This window comes from Leucopleurus acutus (assembly GCF_964270905.1).
Source record: "Leucopleurus acutus genome assembly, chromosome: 16".
Taxonomy (NCBI): Eukaryota; Metazoa; Chordata; class Mammalia; order Artiodactyla; family Delphinidae; genus Leucopleurus; species Leucopleurus acutus.
Window position 1 is genome coordinate 9,396,934 of NC_139158.1, and position 20,553 is coordinate 9,417,486.

Consider the following 20,553-nt stretch of genomic DNA (forward strand, 5'->3'; position numbering starts at 1 on the left):
TCCTCTTCCCCGGGTCAAAAAGGGTAAAAACATATCTATTGTTCCTTAACTAGAGGAGAATTTTTTGGGAGCTATGTGAAGCATTCTACTGAAAAAATCTGCCTGCTCCCGGGGCCTTTTGCTTTCGCTTTGCTGCAGGCCAACAAGTTCAAGATACAATAATTTCGAAATAATTGCAAGCCTCCACAATCCCAAATACCTGTCCTCTGACCTTTGCTCCCCTGCAAGTGGCTCTCCTGGCCTGGATTCCCCAAACCTCTAGGACGCATGGTCTACATGTTCTGTTTCTGCTTCTCATCTTCCACTCACTTTTCTGTCCACTGCATCTGCCCCCGCGCCTCTAGTTAAGGCTGCCAGTGACCACCTCGCCGCTTTTAATCTTCAGGCTTCTTCTTGCCTGACGACTTCCGCAGCCTCGGATGCCATTGCCAACGCCCGCCTTCTTGAAACTCTTTTTTTTTCTCTTTGGTTTCTAGACTGACCTCATCCACTTCCCTGGTTTCGGTTGCCATATGTATGCTAACAACAGCCAGGTTTACTGTTCCTGAGTTCCAGATCTCTATGTATGTCCAGTCACTTCCTGGACGTCTCTGCCTGGAGGTCCCACAGGCTTGCCAAACTCCGTTCACTCACAAGTGAAACCATCATCTTCCCCCAGCAACCTGGTCCTAGTTTGGTAAATGGTACCACCACCAGCCAGTCAGTGACCTAAGGCAGAAAATTGGGGTTATCCTAGCTCTTTCCACTCCCTCACCCCGCCTATCCAAATGGTTCTCCAGCCCAGCTCATCTTGCTTCTTGTACAGCGCCCCCTCCCCGTCAGGCCTGGTCCCCCACCCCGCCGTCCCTGCTTTATTTCTGGGCTGCATCATCTCACACGGGTACAGCTGCACAGCTTCTAAGATGGTCTCCTGCCTTCATGTGCCTCCTTGAGTCCCAGTTCTGCAGGGGCAGCTGGAGAGGTTATTTTAGAGTGTAAATTTGACCAGGTACGTCCCTCCCATGATTCCCATAACATTAGATGAGGGTCCAAAATCTGTAATTCTGCACACGAGATTCTCCATGACTTGGCCTCTTCTGGGCCCAGGGCCCCGTTGCTACTTCCCCCCTCACCTTGCTATCTACCCAGCCATCGGAATCCCACTTTCCTGGCTCTGCACACCAGCCCCCTTTCCCGCTGCCTGAACCTCTTATACCTTCTCCAAGACACAAGTGCTTCCAAACCTTGTTTACCTTAGCATTAGCATGTCACCAGAGAGTTCTGAGTCCCCCCGCCTCTTTCCCTCCCTCAAGGGTTTCAGGAAGAAAATGAGGTCCCTCTCTCATCTCTTCTCCTGGTGAGAAGATTCCACTCAGCTTCCTTTGGTGGTGTGTTTTACCAAAACAATAGATCTTTTTGTTCTCCTTTCCCAAATATGAAATCATAGCATTGAATGTGCTCTTTCACACACCACAGGGGAGATTCAGGTGTGCGGGAGCGCTGTGGAGGGCGGGTGCTCCAGGCACAAGCCCTGGGGAAGGGGGTCCCTGACATCCTCCTCCCACCTCCCCCATGCCCGGAAGCGCTCATGCCCGCCCCTCCAGATTGGGGCTTCATCGTCTGAATCCCCAGTGAACAGGCCAAAAGACCAACTAGCTAGTGAGCACCCAGCTCGGTTTACAACCCCACTTTCTCGGCTACCGAAACTCGGTCCCTCTCTAAGCTTCATCCCGGGCAGTGGGAGAGCAGAATCCAGCCAAGGCCAGCCCTTGCGGGGAGAGCTCTGCGGGGAGGTGGAGGCCTGTCCGCGCTCGGGACAAGGAGGCACAGGCAACTGCAAAACGAAAGGCTTTTATTGAAAAATATCAAGTGGCCCTTTTCAAGACTGCGGGTCCCTGCTCAACGAAGGCTGTCAGGCCGCAGCCCGACGGGGCGAACAAGTAGCGGCAGTCACCCCAGCTCCGCGCTCCAGAGGGGCAAGGTTTCATGGTCCATGCTGGCTGGCCCCTGGACTCCGCACTCCCGCTCCCCGGCCCGAGGAGGGGTGGCGGCTGGGGAAGGGGGTGCCGGGAGGTCCCCTCCCAGTCCAGCGAGAGAGTTGCCTGGCATCTGGGTGGGCTGGTCTCCGATGCAAGGCCGCACGCAGGACTGGTGGGCGCGCCATCTCGTGGGAGTGGTAGAGGCTTCCCGCGGCTGCTCCCTCAGACGTAGTCCTTGCGGTCGTAGGCTGTGCCGGTGCCGGTGCCCGGGCCGTTGGAGCGCGGCGCCGAGTAGAGGATCTTGGCGGGCGTGTATTTCTTCTCGCGCGGCGGGCACGAGCAGCAGAGTAGCGCTCCCCCCAGCAGCTGCAGCGCCGCGGCCGCCCAGCCCACGTACAGGGCGGAGCCCATCTCGCGCTTCTGTGCATCTGGCACCAACGGGTTGTAGAATTCCCGGATGATGGTGTTGGCCGACCAGGACACCGGCACGAGGGTGAGCAAGGCGGCCATCAGGAAGAGCACGCCCGCCACGATGGTGATCTTGGCCTTGGCCGTTTCGTCCTGCACACAGTTTGTGCACTGGGCACCCACGAGCGCCACAAGGAGCCCGAAGGCGGCCAGCAGGATGGCGATGACGATGAGGGCGCGGGCGGCCTGTAGGTCCTGCGGCAGCGCCAGCAGCGAGTCGTACACCTTGCACTGCATCTGGCCCGTGCTCTGCACCACGCAGTTCATCCACAGGCCCTCCCAGGTGATCTGCGCCGTGATGATGCTGCTGCCGATGAAGGCCGTCACGCGCCACATGGGCAGCACGCAGCACACGATGGTGCTCAGCCAGCCCATGACGGCCAGCGAGGTGCCCGCGATCTCCAGGCCCATGGACATGGCTGCCGCTCCAAGGCCGTCACTGGCGGGCGGCTCCCGGTGCGGGACGACGAGGGGCCGGGGCCGCTGGGGCCTGGGTGGGAGCGGCGGTGCGCCGACGGACTGACGCCCGAATTGATGGACCGACGGAAAGACACACGGATGGCGCGCGCCCTAAAGGGTCCGCTCTGCCCGTTCGCGCAGCGGCTGCGCCTGCACCTGCCTGTGGCTTTGTAGGCGGGCGGCAGCGACTGGGCTGGCCCTGGGCTGGGGCAGGTTAGTCTTCGATCCGGTCCCAGCGCTCCGGCGGGGGAGGGAGGGGCGGAGCCGCCCTCTCCCGGGCCTGGGGACAGTGACGTGGCCCCTCTTCCCACCTTCACTAAGCGCCCTGGGAGGAAGGACTTGGCCAGGAGTGGCTCACGGCGCGGGGATGGGGGGTGCCAAGAGAGGGCGGGGCCGAGACCTGCGCCCCCGCCCCTCGCTCCTGGTTCCCCACTGCTCGGAAACGAATTCTACGGGGTGTGGGGTGAAAAGCACAAAGTGCTGGACACTCCCCCTCCCACCTCCCGCATTTTCAGCGCCGTTGGCACGGAAGGCGTGGGGAAGCGGGCGCTGCCAGCTGCCAGGGATCCGCGGGGACAGGGAGGGCCCACTGTGGGCGTGGCCGCGGCTGTTTTCCCAGAGTGGGCCGCTGCCCCGGGAGCTGCGCACCTGCTCCTCGGTCCGTCTGGCCTCTGAGGCAGCGCTCCCAGCGCAGGATCCCGGTCTGATCCAGGCCCATGGCGTTGCCAGCCCTGGACGTCTGGACTCGGCGGAAGCCAGGGACCACCCGCAAAGACGCCCAGAAGACACCCCTGAGCCAGTGCTGAACTCAGATTCTCTAGCCCCTCTCCAGCTCTCAGCTCTTAACACTCGCAGTGACCCCGGATCCCTTTAGCTGAGCTGCTCTCGCCTTCCAGAGCCGCCCCCATTGAGTCCCTTCCCTTCACAGAGCCCTGGTCCTCTCTCCTGCTGAGCCGGGGGCGGGTGGGGGTGGGGGAGTCAGAACCGGGATCCACCTTAATGAAACGGTGGTGAAAGAGGTTTGATCCAGGCAAAAGTGGGAAGTCAGAGACATTACCTGCAATAGCCTTGCTCCCACACCTGGGCTATCCCTCGCCCTGCTTAGAGCCTTGCAGAGTTGGCCTTGGAGGGTCTGTCCCCCACCTTCCTTGCTTCCCCTCATCTCAGAGCCCTCATTCTTGCCGTGTCCTCTGCCTGGGACATTGCAGAGACCACATGGCTCACTCCTTTCACCTTTCATGTTTTTGTTCCCAGCCAGGCCTTCCCTAACCACACTATTTAAAATCACAGCTGGGACTTCCCTGGTGGCGAAGTGGTTAAGAATCTGCCTGCCAATGCAGGGGACACGGGTTCCATCCCTGATCCGGGAGGATCCCACATGACACGGAGCAACTAAGCCCGTGCGCCACAGCTACTGAGCCTGCACTCTAGAGCCCGTGAGCCACAACTACTGAGCCCACGTGCCACAACTACTGAAGCCTGCGTGCCTAGAGCCCGTGCTCTGCAACAAGAGAAGCCACCGCAATGAAGAAGCCCGCACGCAGCAACGAAGACCCAATGCAGCCAAAAGTAAATAAATAAAACAAATTTATTTTAAAAAATTTAAAAATAAAACCACAGCTGGGAATTCCCCATCGGTCCAGGGGTTAGGACTCCCTGTTTTCACCGCAGTGGCCCAGGTTCAATCCCTGGTGGGGGAACTAAGATCCCGCAAGCTACGTGGGGCGGCCAAATAAATACATAAAATCACAGCTATTCACCCCACTATGTCCTGTCCCCTTCTTATACTTTACATTCTTTTTTAGCATTTAACACTGTCCATCATACTCTATATTTTTCTTACTTACTTTTTATTCTCTCTCTCTCTGCTCTAGTATGTCAACTCCACTGGGACATCCAGAAGGTCCCCAAACGAGCAAGGGTTTCTGCTGGTTTTATTAACTGCCGTATCTCCAGTGCCCAGAACGGTGCTGGGTCCTCAAGAGAAAGCTGATTTAGAAAGTTCATGCAAAAACATCACTTTCTTGCATCCCTGCAACCTTGTCTGCCTGCGGGCCCTCCTCCTGGCATAAATGACTGATAATGGGACACTACTCTGTCACATGCTTTTGGAATCTAGTCGGAACCTAGGGCACTTCCAGGCGAGATGAGAAACCCCATCAAACCAGGCCTAGGGGTTTTTCTGGTTTGCCCCACATCTCTCAGATACAGGCATGCAGCCTATGTCTTCCTCTGTAAGGGTCGAAGCCCTGGGGTGAGGTAAACAGGGCCAGAGGCCCATGGAAACCAGGGTCCTACTTCTCGCAGGGGCAAAGGTCTTGGGCTGGGCCTATTGGGGCTGGGTTGGGCAGGGCTGGGAGTGCCCAGCCAGAGGGCCCCGCTGGTGCTGGGCGGGGGCTGCCCCGGAGCATGTTCTTGAAGCCCAGGTCCATCCAGTGGACTGCTGGCTGCTGCAGTTTCCTGGTTAGTGGCGTGGCTTTGGGTCGGAGGAGAGGCAGAACACTTGGGCAGTGTGGCTGCATATAGGGTGGGTGCCTGAAATCACATGCTTTTGTCCTGAGAGTGGGCTTCCTGCTGGTTTTGCCCTGAGCTCTATCTCTTGCTACCTGTGAGGCTGAGGAAAGTCACGTCCCCTCTCTTAACCTACATTTCCTCCTCTGCCAAATGAGGAGACTGATGCCTACATGACCTACCTCACAGGGCATTGATGAGAACGGAGGAAACGTATGTGTACTGCAAACCAGAAAACAGCCAGGACCAGACAAACCAGTGGGCAGAGAAACAGTGTGGACAAGGTGGAGGGTTTAATTGGACAGACCTGAGGCGGAGTCCAGCTTCACTCTTATCAGTCCTGCGGCCTTGAGCAAGTCCTTTCCCACCTGGACTTGGTTTCTTCATCTGTGAAGAGGGGTTTGTTCTGAGCTGCTTGGGTTCGGGGTTGGGGGGCTGGTGGGCAGGAAGAGGCGCCTTGTTCCCGAGCCTGAATGAGGTGGATGTGCTGGGCAGGGCTGTGAGGAGATGAGGCCAGCAAGACAGAAAGCTTCTTGCCCAGGGGCCAAACTTCAGGGACGCTGGGCAAATAGCTTCAATCAGCGTTTTGCTCAATATCGTCCACGGTCCTTACAACTCAATAATAAAAAGACAAATAACCCAATTAAAAAAATGGTCAGAGGATCTGAGTAGACATTTGGAATAGACAAGGAAGACATACAAATGGGCAAGGTGCACATGAAAAGTTGTCTGACACCATTAGTCATTAGGGAAATGCAAATCAAAACTACAAAGAGGGATTTCCCTGGCGGTCCAGTGGTTAAGACTTTTCCTTCCAATGCAGGGGGTGTGGGTTCGATCCCTGGTTGGGGAGTTGAGAGCCCACATGCCTCATGGCCAAAAAAGCAAAATATAAAACAGAAGCAATACTGTAACAAATTCAATAAAGGCTTTAAAAATGGTCCACATCAAAAAAATCTTAAAAAAAAAACATACAGAGGTAAAACTTCATACCTATGAGGATGGCTAGAATCAAAAAGATGATAACAAGTGTTGCAGAGGATGTGGAAAAATTGTAACCCTCCGACAATGCTGGTGGCATTGTAAAATGCTGCAGCTGCTTTTGAAAACAGTCTGACAGTTCCTCACAAGGTAGAATTACCATAGGACCCAGCAATTCCATTATTAGGTATTTACCCAAGAGAAATGAAAATGTACGTTTACACGAAAAACTTGTGCACGAATGTTCATAGCAGCATTATTCCTAATAGCCTGAAAGTGGAAATGTCCTAAATGTCAGTTGATGAATGAATAAACAAAAAGGAGTGTATCTATACATGCAATATCATTCAGCCATAGAAAGGAATAAAGTTCTGATATGTGTTACAACGTGGATGAACCTTGAAGACATTATGATAAGTGAGAGATACCAGTTGCAAAGGATGGCGTATTATATGATTTCACTTATAAAAATGATCCAGGACTTCCCTGGTGGCGCAGTGGTTAAGAACCCACTTGCCAATGCAGGGGACATGGGTTCGAGCCCTGGTCTGGGAAGATCCCACATGCCGCAGAGCAACTAAGCCCGAGCACCACAACTACTGAGCCTGTACTCCAGAGCCCACGTGCCACAACTACTGAAGCCCGAGCACCTAGAGCCCATGCTCTGCAACAAGAGAAGCCACTGTAATGAGAGACCTCTGCGCGGCAATGAAGAGTAGCCCCTGCTCGCCCGCACTCAGCAACAAAGACCCAACGCAGCCAAAAAAAAAAAAAAAAAAAAAAGATCCAGAGTAGGAAAATCTATAAAAATAGAAAGTAGATAGGTGGTGGTGCTGCGGTGGTGGTGTTGGGAGAAAATGGGGAGTAACTGCTAATGGGAACAGGGTTTCTTTTTGGGGTGATGAAAATGTTCTAATGACACAGTTGATTGTGTTGATGGTTGCATAGCTCTGTGACGATACTAAAAAACCATTGAATAGTACAGTTTAAATTGTGAGTTGTAGGGTATGTAAATTGTATCAATAAAGCTGTTAAAAACCACAATGGTGCTGGGTGGGGGGGCTGCAGTGTGTGTTCGTGTGGTATGTGTGTCCCCAGAGAGTGGGAATGAGGGTGGGATGAAGCTGTTTTTTAATGGAGAGTACTGTGGGAGTTGGTGAGAGGAGGGTGAGGCTTGGGGGCTCCAAGCACAATGCTTGTCTCCTCCTCCTCCATTCCTGAGCCTCCTGTCTAGAAACAGCAGCATGAGCCAAGGTGGGACCGATGCTCCAACATCCCTCCAGTTAGTGCTGAGTGACCATAGGAAGGGGAGTTCTGATGCTGTTTTGGTCCAGGAGAGCTTCCCGTAGGAAGAGGTTGGGCAGGAGCTGGTAGAGAAGGATTTGGCTGGTGGAGGTGACTAGGTGCGTTTGGGGTGAATTGTGTGTGTGTAACTCCAAGAAGCAAGGGTCTAGAAAAAGAGGAACTGAAAGAAGAGTGCCCCCAGCTAGGAGATTAGCCTGTTCCCCATCTCCCACCCAGTGTTCAGCTCCCCAGAAGTAGCCATCACGTCCCCAAGGCCTGCCTTTCCCCTACTGCAGTGGTGGCATCCTCCCCTTTCTCCCATCCCAGCACACTCAGCCTGGCCCCCACCTCTCCCCAGTGGGCAGTCTGTACTGAATTACACCATCGGCTTTCTTGGTTCTCCAGTTTGCAAATGGCAGATTGTGGGACTTCTTGGCCTCTATGACTGCATGAGCCAATTCCTATGATAAATCTTCTATTATACGTATCTGTATATAGTCTATTAGCTCTGTTTTTCTTGAGAACCTTGACTAATGTGGTAGAATTCTCCAGTGAAAAACTGGGCCCGTAGATTACTTTCTGGGAGTCTTAAAATTACAAATACTTAATACTTACAGGTCTATTTAAATTATCTATTTCATACTGAGTGAATTGTTGTAGCTGTGTTTTTTGAGAAATTGGACCATTTCATCTAAGTGGTTGAATTTATGTGTGTTCATAATATTTCTTATTATCCTTTTGATATCTGTAGGGTCTGTATGATAGCTCCTGTTTCATTTCTGTTGGCAAATTGTATTTCTCCCTCTCTCTGTCAGCTAGAGGTCTGTCTTTGTCAGCTAGAGGTTTGTCATTTTTACCAGTTTTTTTTTTTTCCTCAAAGAACCAGCCCTTTGTTTCATTGATCTTCTCAATTATCAATTTCCTTGATTTTTCTCTTTATTATTTTCTTATTTCTACTTGTTTTGGGTTTATTTTCTCCTCTTTTTCTAAATTCTTGATGTGGGAGTGTAGATTATTGATTTGAAACTTTTCCTCTTTTCTAATATATGCATTTAGTGTTATAAATTTCTCTCTTAGCACTGCTTTATCTATGTTCTACAATTTTGATATGTTGTACTTTCATATTCACTTATTTCAATGCATTTTAAAAAAAATTTCCCTTGACCTATGGCTGCCTTTTGAGTTATGGAACAAGAAGTGTGCTGTTTAGTTTCCAAGTGTTTGGAGATTTTCCTGTTGTCATTCTGTTATTGATTTCTAGTTTGATTCCATTGTGGTCAGAGAGCATACTATATGATTTCAATTAATTTAAATTCAATTAATTTAAATTAATTTAAATTCAATTAATTTAAATTCCCTGGCCATCCAGTGGTTAAGACTCAACGCTTTCACTGCCAGAACCTGGGTTCAATCCCTGGTGGGGGAATTAAGATCCTGCAATCCAAGCAGCACGGCCAAAAAAAAAAAAAAATCCGTGGAGATTTCATTTTGGCCCAGGATATGGTCTATCTAGGTTTTTAATTTTTAATTAAAAATTTTTTTTAAAAGATTTTTTGATGTGGACTATTTTTAAAGTCTTTATTGAATTTGTTACGATATTGCTTCTGTTTTTTGTTTTGTTTTTTTGCCCCCGAGGCATGTGGGATCTTAGCTCCCAGACCAGGGATCGAACCTGCGTTCCCTGCATTGGAAGGTGAAGTCTTAAGCACTGGACCTCCAGGGAAGTCCCTATCTGGGTTTTTTAAACAAATGTGTGTTCTGCTGTTGTTGAGTGGAGTATTCTATAAATGTTGGTTAGATCCTGTTTGTTGATGGTGTCACTGAGTTCTATAACTTTGCTATATTTCATCTAGTTGTCCCATCAATTGTTGAAAGAGAAGTGTTAAAGCCTCCAACTATACTTGTGCTTTTGTCTATTTGTCCTTTCAGTTATGTCAGCTTTTTCTTCATAATTTGCAGTTTTGTTGTTTGATAATGCATACATATTTAGGATTACTATGTCTTCTTGGTAGATTGACCCTTTTTTCGTTACATAATGTCCCTCTCGGTCTCTGGTAATTTACTTTGCTCTGAGGTCTAGTTTATCTCATACAAATATAGCCACTTTCACTTTCCTTTGATTGTTTTCATGCTATATCCTTTTCCATTTACCTTGCCTATGTCATTATATTTGAAGTGAGTTTCTTGTACACAACATATATTCGGGTCATGCTTTTAAGCACTCAGATAATTTCTTTTAATCGATACAGAGGCATACCTTGTTTTATTGCGCTTCGCAGATATTGTGTTTTTTTACGTTGAAAGTTTGTGGCAACCCTGTACCAAGCAAGTCTATCTGTGCCTTTTTTCAACAGCATTTGCTCACTTGGTGTCTCTGTGTCGCAGTTTGGTAATTCTTGAAATATTTCAAACTTTTTCATTATTATTATGTTATGGTGATCTGTGATCAGTGATCTTTGAAGTTACTATTGCAAAAGGATTATGACTCATGAGGCTCATGATGGGTAGCCTTTTTTAGCATGAAGTATTTTTCAATTAAGGTACGTACATTGTATTTTAGATATAATGCTATTGCACAGTTAATGAATACTGTACAGTGTAAACATAACTTTTATATGCACAGGGAAACCAAAAAATATGGGTGAGTCACTTTGCTGTATTGGCTTTACTGTGGTGGTCTGGAACCAAAAGTGCAATACCTCTGAGTGATGCCTGTATTTAGACTATTTACATTTAATGTAATTGTTGATGTGTTAAAGCTTAGTCTGATATTTTATTTTTTGTTTTCTGTTTGTTCTCTCCATTTGTTTGTTTTTTTTTCTGTTTTCTTTTTTCTGCTTTCCTGTGGGTTACTTGAACAGTTTTGAAATCCATTTTATCTATAGTGTTTGTTCTTTTTTAAATATTTATTTATGTCTTAGTTGTTGCATGCAGGATCTAGTTCCCCAACCAGGGATCGAACCTGTGCCCCCTGCATTGGAAGTGCGGAGTCCTAACCACTGGACCACCAGAGAATTCCCGAGTTTGGCCATTATTTATTAAAGTTTAAAAGCAATGCCTAATTATACAGGAAAGTCAAAATGGAAAAGGATATTAGAAAAATTATAATCCCATCCATTTAAAGATACCATTATTGACATCTGGTTTTATACGTTTCAAGATGCTTTTCTAGTCATTTCTGTTCAAACGTGGTGTCCGCTAGAATGTAAACTTGATGACTGTAGGGACCTTGTCTGTATGCTTCAGCACTTTATTTTTAGCAGTAGAATAGTGCCTAGCAGAGGGCAGGCACTCAGTAAATACTTGTCAAATGAATATGTGAGTGAGTCCTGTTGTACTACTGTTATAATATACTGTAATTAAAATTTTTTAATTGAAAAAAGTTTTCATATTTCATATCTAGGCTCCCCATTGGCCTTTGTGGTGTGGGGATGGGTGGGGCCACAGTTTCTTCTCTGGTGTTTGTCCTAATATAGAATGCTTAGTTTTAAATTTTATTAAAATTTTTTTTTGGCCGTGCCTCATGGCTTGCAGGACCTTAGTCCCCGACCAGGGATTGAACTCACGCCCCCTGCAGTGGAAGTGCGGAGTCCTTAACCCCCACTACCCACAAACGGCTGACAAATATTTATTGAGCACCTATTGTGTGCCAGGCACTGTGTAGGCTCTGAAGGCAGGGTCAAGGATCATTCCAGCTGATGACTCCTTGCATTCTCCCCACCTCACCCCGCCCCCACACAAACCACTGCAGGGATGAAGTATCACTCTTCTAGCTACCACTATCTCTAAGAACCCCAAATCTGTCACCCCATAATAAAGCTGATTTGAAGTGTTACTATCTTTTGGAGGGACTGCCAGGAAGTTCCCCTAGAATGGTTATTGTTCAAAAGTTTTCCGTCCTTTTAGGCTGCCTCTTTCCTGGTCTTTTGACCGGAGAAAGCAGACTTTTATTGGGGCTTTTTTGGTTTTTGTCCAGTGGTATCTCCCACTTGCCTACATCTTCAGTTCCATGTTTGGGATACATGAGGGAGAAAGAAAACCCAGGGCACTGGCACAAAAACAGACACCTAGATCAATAGAAAAGAATAGAGAGCCCAGAAATGAATGCACACTTATATGGGCAATGAATCTATGACAAAGGAGGCAAGAATATACAGAGGGGAAAAGACAGCCTCTTCAATAAATGGTGTTGGGAAAACTGGACAGCTATATGCAAAAGAATCTAACTGGAATACTTTCGGGCTTCCCTGGTGACGCAGTGGTTGAGAGTCCGCCTGCCAATGCAGGGGACACGGGTTCGTGCCCCGGTCCATGGGTTCGTGCCTCTGGGTCCAGAGGTCCTGAGTTGGTCTGCCTTTCCTCCACCTTTCAATCTTCTCATGCCTGTTTTATCTATAAAATCCAGGGGTTTCAGCTGTACTTGGCAGAAGGAATAGGAACACGTATGTCTATTTCATCTTCTCAGGAGTCAGTCCCCCAACTGTTGTCTTTCTTTCCTTCTTCCTTCCTCTCTTCCTCCCTTCCTTCCTTCCTTCCTTCCTTTCTTTTTCTTTTGGCCACGCCATGCAGGATCTTAGTTCCCAGACCAGGGATCGAACCCGTGCCCCCTGCAGTGGAAGCGTGGAGTCCTAACCACTGGACCACCAGGGAATTCCCCCCCACCCCACACACCTGTTTTCTTTCACCTGGTTCTCTGTACACATATTTGTTACCTGCTCGGCCCATGTAACCACTTGAGTTTGAGACCCCTGGCTTAGCCTCTGTAGTTTAGTGTTTTGGCCCTGGGTCTCCTACTGGCAACCAGAATGAGAAAAAAGGAAAAGGAAAAGAAAGAAACCCCAGGGAAGCTCAGTTGGGATAGGCTGGGGCTGGGGGCACTGCAGGAGAGAGGCATGTGAGACCCCAGCCCCCAGCCCCTGCACTGTGCTGTGTCTTCACCTCACTAAGCCTCCCTTCCCAGGAACAGAGGGTAATGGACTCTGTTGACTTCTAAGTTTATTTAAACCTTGGGGAACCTTATCATATCTTCATGCAAACAGCACAAAGTTAAACAAAGCAGCTTCTGAGGCCCAAGGAGAGCATAGTTGATTTAAGATAGGGCTCTATCAGAGGTTACTCAACCCTTAGTGCCTCCCGTGTTATCACTGACAGAGGCCACGTTCGCCAGCCAGGGCAGTCTCATGGCACTCTGTGCCCCGACTCTGAGCTCCAACCGAAAGGAGAGTCTTGCTGCTGAAGGAGCTCAGATACCTTTGTTGGCTGATGAAGAGCCCTATGGGTACCAGGCAGCCTCTTCCCCAGACAGCCCAGTCCCTGCTCAATGGCCTTGTGACTGTGGCGGCCACTGTGGCAGGGAGGGAGTCCACGGAGGGCTTTCTCTCACCAAGGCCGACCCCTGTGGCTTCTGGCCGCAAAGTAGCACCCATCCTGAATCCAATATGGCGCTCTCCTTCCTTAGGGGCCAGCCAACCTAATGGGACTGCCGTCGCTCCAGACTCCTGTTGTGAGGATGTCAGCAGTGTGTCCGTACATCGACAGGTGCCCATCTGGGATCTGGATTTGTTCTACTTGAGCATGATGCTTCTGCCAGTACTACTATTCATGGACTTACTCATGCCTCATTTGCTGTCCTAGTGAATCTTGCAATATTGTTTCTGATCTAGAAGCTGCCTTACAGCAAAAGAAGTATGGGGTGATGTCCTGGGAGTCCTGCTCTTATCATGAGCCCCACCATCTAGAAGCATCTGGCCTTGCAGGGGGGATGAAATGGCCCTTTGAAGACAGCTGTGGTTCCACCTGGGAGACAACAGCGTGGCAGCTCAGACGGCCATCTTGCAAATGCTCTCACACCTCGTGCTGCTTCTCCTGCCGACAGAACACGTGTGTAATCAGACTTCCTCCTCCCCTGGCCTGCTACAGAGGATTCAATAATTGCGCACCGAGTTTGCCCCAGCCCCTCCCGCCTTATTGAATATAAGGAGGAAGAGCTGCTTGCTGGAGGAAAGGCAATGCAGATACAGATAATAAAGTGTTGCGATGGGCAGGGGAGGAACGGAGCTCGTCAGACTGGGAGTGAAAGAGTGGTTTGGGGGGGTGCAGCTTCTAGAAGATTTGCTTAGGACCGATTGTGGGGTGTGAGGAGGGGAGAGGGAAGGTGGTTTTCACCTGAGTTGTGGTAGACCACATATTTTGATAACTTTGACATCTTTCAAAAGTCAACGGTGGGGGGCTTCCCTGGTGGTGCAGTGGTTGAGAGTCCGCCTGCCGATGCAGGGGACACGGGTTCGTGCCCCAGTCCGGGAAGATCCCACATGCCGCGGAGCAGCTGGGCCCGTGAGCCATGGACGCTGAGCCTGTGTGTCCGGAGCTTGCGCTCTGCAATGGAAGAGGCCACAACAGTGAGAGGCCTGCGTATCGCAAAAAAAAAAAAAAAAGTCAATGTTGGGGATTTCCCTGGTGGTGCAGTGGTTAAGAATTCGCCTGCCAATGCAGGGGATGTGGGTTCGAGCCCTGGTCCGCGAAGATCCCACATGCTGCGGAGCAACTAAGCCCGTGCGCCACAATTACTGAGCCTGAACTCTAGAGCCCGTGCTCCACAACAAGACAAGCCACCACAATGAGAAGCCCACGCACCGCAACGAAGAGTAGCCCCCTGCTCGCTGCAACTAAAGGAAAGCTCGCGCACGGCAACAGAGACCCGATGCAGCCAAAAATAAATAAATTGACAAATAAACATTTAAAAATATGTTAAAAAAGTCAACAGTGGGGTGGGGGTTAGGGGGTTCCTATGTACTTCTAGATCATGCTTTGTAAATGTGACACCAAGCCTGGGTGGCATTAAATCTCTAGGACCTCAGTGTTATTTGAGGATCCAGGAACTGAGGGGCAAAAATGGGGGAGGCATCACCCTGAAGTACACCCAATGACCCACTGTCAAGAATTTTGTTTCCTGAACTCTGTGGAAGGAGGGATGCTCCCCTGGGGTGTTGCATGGTAACAGGCCCACTGCGCTGGAAGGGAGGAGGCCCCCTGACTGTTTTGTGTCCCTTGTCCCCCTACAAGAACAGGCAAAAAGGAGTCACTGCAATGGCTGAGATGATTGACTCTGACCACGGAGGGTAAATCAAGTCACAGTTACTGGGGGGGAGCATATGGGCAATTCGTGTAGAGCTCAGGGACCCCCCTGGGGGTCTGCATTCTGCTGTCACCAGTGATAAATGTTCACAGAAGACCACCACCACCCCAGGCAGGACCACCAAGGGCTGGTTATCTCTGTGGGAGAAGAATGCTGGCCCAGCTGGGGCGTCAAAGCTGAAATGTGGAGTGAAGGAGGGAAGGTACAGTCCGGGGTCAGCTGCAGAAACCAAGATGGCAGCCCACCAGCTTGCAGCCAGACTGTAAAACTGCCCTCTTCCCTTTGAATATATATTTTTAAATTACGAGGGGAATTCCTTGGTGGTCTAGTGGTTAGGATTTGACGCTTTCACTGCCATGGCCCAGGTTCAACCCCTGACTGGGGAACTGTCCCGCAAGCTGGGCGGTGTGGCCAAAACCCCTCCCCCCAAAAAAACCCTGGAAAGTACAAAGAATAATATAAAAAATACCCATGGGACCCCACCACTCAGAGTTAGCAAGTTGTTACATTCTGCGGGAGACCCTTTGCACTCCTTCCCTATCCCACTCACTTCTCTTCTTCTGGGTAACACAATCCTGAAGTTGACATGGCATCTTCCTGTTCAGATTTGTATAGTTTTGCTACTTAGGTATATATCCATCCACAATACATAGAACTTCTTGCATATTAAACATTTTTACATGGATGGTCTTATATTGTACACATCATTCTGCAAGTTGCTTTATTCAATGGTGTTATGTCTTTGAAACGTATACAGGAAGCGTTAGTTCATTCATTGTAACTGCTGTGTATATTCCATGGTGTGAGTATGTCACAGTTTATATCCATTCTCCTCTTGATGAGCATTTGGATTATTTCCAACTGTTTTGCTATTACAAAGATGTGACATACATCCTTGTAAATGCCTCCAGGTGCATATGAGTGAGAGTTTCTCCGGAAGTGGAATTGCTGCATCATAGAGTATATGCACCTTCCACCTTACCAGACCTTGCCAAATGATTCCCGAAAATTGTTGCCTGTTAGTATTATACACTCCTTCCAGCACATTAGAGAGTTCCTATTGCTACACATCTCTGCCAGCACTTGGTAGCGTCAGACTTTTTGTCATTCCGTGGGTGTCAAGTTGCATCTCATTATTATTTTTAAAAATTATAATCCTGCTTAGTTTTTAAAAATATTTATCTATTTAGTTGTGGCTGCGTCGGGTCTCAGTTGTAGCGCACAGGCTCTGTGTTGCGACGCACATGCTTCTCTCTAGTTGCGGCATGAGGGCTCAGTAGTTGCGGCACGTGGGCTTAGTTGCCCCGCGGTATGTGGGATCTTAGTTCCCCGACCAGGGATCGAACCACGTCCCCTGCATTGGAAGGCAGATTCTTAACCACTGGACCACCAAGGAAGTCTGCAGTTTCTTTTTTTTGAGGCATAAAATACATTCACTGATGTCCTTGAAATGAACAAATCTTAAAGGTACAGCTTGAAATTTTTACATTTGAACACATCATGCACCTACTACCCAAATCAAGATACAGAGCGTTTCTATTACCCCAGAAGGTTTCCTGGTGTCCCACCCCCATCCTTCTCCCCAGAGGTGGCCACTTTCTAACTCCTGTCACCATTGATTACTTTTGCTTATTTTTGACCTTTGTATAAGTGGAATCACAGTGTGTACTCACCTGTACCTGGTTTCACTCAATACAATGTGTGTGAGGTCCACTCACGTTGTTGTGCATGTCAGTAGTTTATTCTTTTTTCATTGTTGTAGAGCATTCCATTGTGTGACTATGTCACAATTCCTATCCATTCTTGTGAGCATTTGAATGGCTTCCAATAGTTTTTCTATTACAAACAAGATGTGACACATGTCCTTGTCCTCCAGGTACACATACCTGAGAGTTTCTCTAGAAGTGGAAATGATGGGTCATAGGTATATACGTCATCCACCTTACCAGATATTGTGAAATGATTCTCTAAAATTGTACTAACCAACACTTCCTCCAGCATGTTGGAGTTTCTTTTTTAAAAAAATTAATTAATTAATTATTTTTTGGCTGCATTGGGTCTTCGTTGCTGCACACGGGCTTTCTATAGTTGCGGTGCGCAGGGACTGCTTTTCATTGTGGTGCGTGGGCTTCTCATTGCGGTGGCTTTTCTTGTTGCAGAGCACAGGCTCTAGGCACGCAGGCTTCAGTAGTTGTGTCACATGGGCTCAGTAGTTGTGGCACACGGGCTCAGTAGTTGTGGCACACGGGCTTAGTTGCCCTGCGGCATGTGGGATCTTAGTTCCCCGACCAGGGATTGAACCGTGTCCCTAGCATTGGAAGGCAGATTCTTAACTACTGGACCACCAGGGAAGTCCGAGAATTTATATGCTGATCCCCATGCTGTTCCACCTTGTGACTTTTCTGGAATTTGGTGACTCATTTTGCTCTGGAGAGAAACCTCCGTATTCACCCTATAACTATTCCCTCCAATTCCCATACTTTTGTTTTGGGACTTACAGTAAACACTGGCAGTTTCTGTAACTTTCAATAAAAATAATCATGTCTGGCACACCTGCTATCTCTAACACTGAGGCCCTGGTCCGATTGGAGAGACATGGCCTTGCCTTTGGGCAGACATTGCCGAGAAGAGACAGGCCCTGCCCTGGGAAGTCTCAGTCTGAGGTGGGTAATCACATATACTGGGAGCAGATGCTGCAGCTGGGGCAGAAATGGCCAATGTGCTCAGGGGCTGGGGATTCCAGGGACTCCTTGGAGAGGCGATTTTGCAGCCGGCTTTTGTTGCATGGACACCTGTGCTGAGACGTCAAGATTATGTGTGTTCCCTGAGATGGAGCCTAAGGTGGGGGGCAGGAGGCAGTGAGGGTGGGTTGGGGGGGCACCTCAGATTCTTGCGATAAGACAGTGCTTGGCCCTGGGGTGGTTAAAACCCAGTGTGTGCTGTCTCTCCTCAGCAGGAGGCTGGGGTCCCCCGCACCCCGATTTGGCATTCCCTCCACCTCTGCTGCCCCAGCGCCTTCCCTCTCTTTCCCTCAAGAGCCTCTTAAACTGGCCGACTGCGAAGCCAGGTTGGTTCTGGGCCAGCAGAGAGGGCCCACACCTGGGTCCGGCTGAGTCTGGGAGCTGGGCTTCGGGCTCGCTGGGTGCTGTGCTTTGCTGTGAGCGAGTGACGGTGGCTTCTCGGTGCGCTGTCTTCTGGGGGCTCTGGGGGCTGTCGCGGATGGCGGGTGTTTGTTTCTGGGTGCGGAGGTTTGGGATTGCGTTTAGCCTGTGGGTGTGTGTCTGCCTGAGTTTGTGTTTGTGTGAGAGGGTGTGTTTCTCCTCCAAGGTGTCCACTGTTGCGGGCATGGTCCGTCCCTCCCTGTGGGTGACGGTGGGAGGCCTGAGGTGAGAGTAGCCGGGGTGGGGTGGAGCTGTTTTCTCTCGGCCGGGCCTGGTTGGCTGTTTGGGAGTAATTCCCAGGCTCTGGGGTGTCAGGAGCCTGGGAGGGGGAATGAGTCACTCCCTCCTCCCCCCCACCAGAAACTTATTCCCTGTCCCGGGGGCCAGGTTTCGCCAGGAGCCATAAAGAGGCCCTGCCCAAGCCTCTTCCGCTTTCAGGCAGGCGGGCGAAACCCAGCCCGGGGGCTGCCTCGGAGCCAGGCGCTGCCCAGCTGGCATGAGGCGGCCTGGACCCACCCCTCAGGGCTTTCCCCGGTCTATTCTATGTGCTGACTATTCTGCCCGCTCACAGCCGCTCCTCCCATGGCCCCTCCCATTGCTGAGCCCCTCCCTCACTGAGCCTCCTCCCCTCACTGAGCCCCCCTCCCCTCACTGAGCCCCTCCCTTCACTGAGCCCCCCTCCCCTCACTGAGTCCCCTCCCCTCACTGAGCCCCTCCCTCACTGAGCCTCCTCCCCTCACTGAGCCCCCCTCCCCTCACTGAGGACCCCTCTTTGAGCCCCCCTCCCCTCACTGAGCTCCCCTCCCCTCACTGAGCCCCCTCCCCTCACTGAGCCCCCCTCCGCTCACTGAGGACCCCTCTTTGAGCCCCCTTCCGCTCTCTGAGTCTCTTCGTTAAGCTTTTCTGGGGGCGGGGGCGCGGGAGGGCGTGAGCTCGGAAGCGCGACTGGGTGAGCGGGCTGCTGCAGAGGGCCGGAGGCTCAGGGCAGGGTCGGGCTGCGTCTGGGCCAGCCTGCCTTGGCCTGGCTGGCTCTCCATTTCATCCCGAACATGGGGGCCAGGGTTCCTGCCATCTTCCCAGGCCCAGGGGCATGATGTGGAGGAGGGAAGAGTAGGGGGCTGTGACTCCGGAATTGAGTCACCCCAGGGGCTCCTGGACAGCCCCTACCTCTGCTCCCCTTCTTTCTCTCTCCTCACAGAGGCGCACACTCGTCTGCCTACCCTCCTCACCACCCACCTCCGTGAGGGCCCAGGAGAAGTCTCCCTCCTCATTCCTAGGCTCTTGGTTCTCAGGTCGGAGCCCTTGGTCTAGGCGCCCTCACCCCATCCGACCCGACAGACCCAAGATGGGGTGTCAGGGCTTTCCTCGGGGGTACTTAGAGGAAGGCTGCAGTGACGCTCACCTCCACTGGGGGGCGCTCCTCTACTGCCGGGGCCACAGCCACCCCAACCCCACGGGTTACTCCTTCCCGTGGACCTCACATTCCTGCCCGGATGCCCACCTCCTCCGCCTGTGCATCAAGGCCTCGGCCACACTGGCTGTGCCCTCCGCAGACACCCAAGGGCGCCCACCTCAGGCCTGCCCCGCTGGACCCACCCTGGGGAGAACGGCATCGGCCATGCACACAGCACTGGTCAGCCTTTATTTTTCATCATGATGAAAAAAATCTGTACATCCTGTGGTTCACCATTTACCCTGAACCCCCTCCCTTCGCTGAACCCCACCTTAGGGGTACCTTGGGCGGCCCCATCACTTTTCTGACGATCACAACATTCCCTGTTCACTCCTCCACCCGCCTTTAGCAGGAGTGATTTTCGAAATTCCCATCCACGGGCTGGAGTACACGGCGGAGGCTGCAGTGACCATAAGCAAACACACGGGGGCAACACCTGAGAGGGCCGGGCGGGCCCAGGCTTGGCGGGGAGATGGACACGCAGCCATTGTACCCCGGGGTGCAGCGCCACTGCCAGGGCCTCTGTCACCTTGCTGGGCGTCCCAGCTCATTCTGGACAGGGGGTTGTAGCGGTGGAGATGGGGTGTTGCCTAGGACAGGCACCCTGTATTTCCACCATCCTGCTAGGTCCCCGCGCCCTTTATCCCAGCCCCACACCACCTCGGGCAGGTCTCACCACTCCTGCGTGTCCACAACCCGACCAGCAACCCTTGAAGACAGGGCCTGAGGGTTTCTGAGTTTCTCCCCAGTTCGAGCAAGCTCCCGGCTGTCCTGAAAACAGACTTGAGTAGACTTGATGTTTGGTGTGGTGGTTACACACTGGCTGTGGTTTCAGACAGTTCTGGGTTCAAATCCTGCCTCCACAAGCTGTGTGACCTCGGGGAAGTCACTTAAATGCTCTGAGCTTTGGTATCTACATTAGTAGACTGGGATGATAGCCCTTTTTTTTTTTGGATCTTAATTAACAGAATCTTATTAGTTCTCTCCTACATATACCCATGGTATCGGAGCCTTGTTTCAGAGCTCTTCCTTCCTCCTGTTCACTGTACAGACCTGGAACCCAGGCCTGCCCAACAATCCCTATAGAAGACAGTGTTAGTGTGTTTGGGTCCTTCTTTGGAAAGCTGTCACCTCTCTTTCACC

At 50.8% G+C, this 20,553-nt stretch overlaps 1 protein-coding gene across 1 annotated transcript; it reads right to left on the reverse strand.

Annotated features, from left to right (window-relative positions):
- Positions 1-1,814: 1,814 nt before the first annotated feature.
- CLDN3 (claudin 3) lies at positions 1,815-3,058 on the reverse strand. The gene has a single exon (XM_082856150.1). It carries the CDS (start codon positions 2,841-2,843, stop codon positions 2,181-2,183), a length of 663 nt encoding a protein of 220 aa, XP_082712276.1. The 5' UTR covers positions 2,844-3,058; the 3' UTR covers positions 1,815-2,180.
- Between the last annotated feature and the right edge of the window lie 17,495 nt (positions 3,059-20,553).

What these genes read in the sequence shown, in the direction of transcription:
- CLDN3 (XM_082856150.1), bottom strand. Translation starts at nt 2,843, where the DNA reads ATGTCCATGGGCCTGGAGATCGCGGGCACCTCGCTGGCCGTCATGGGC.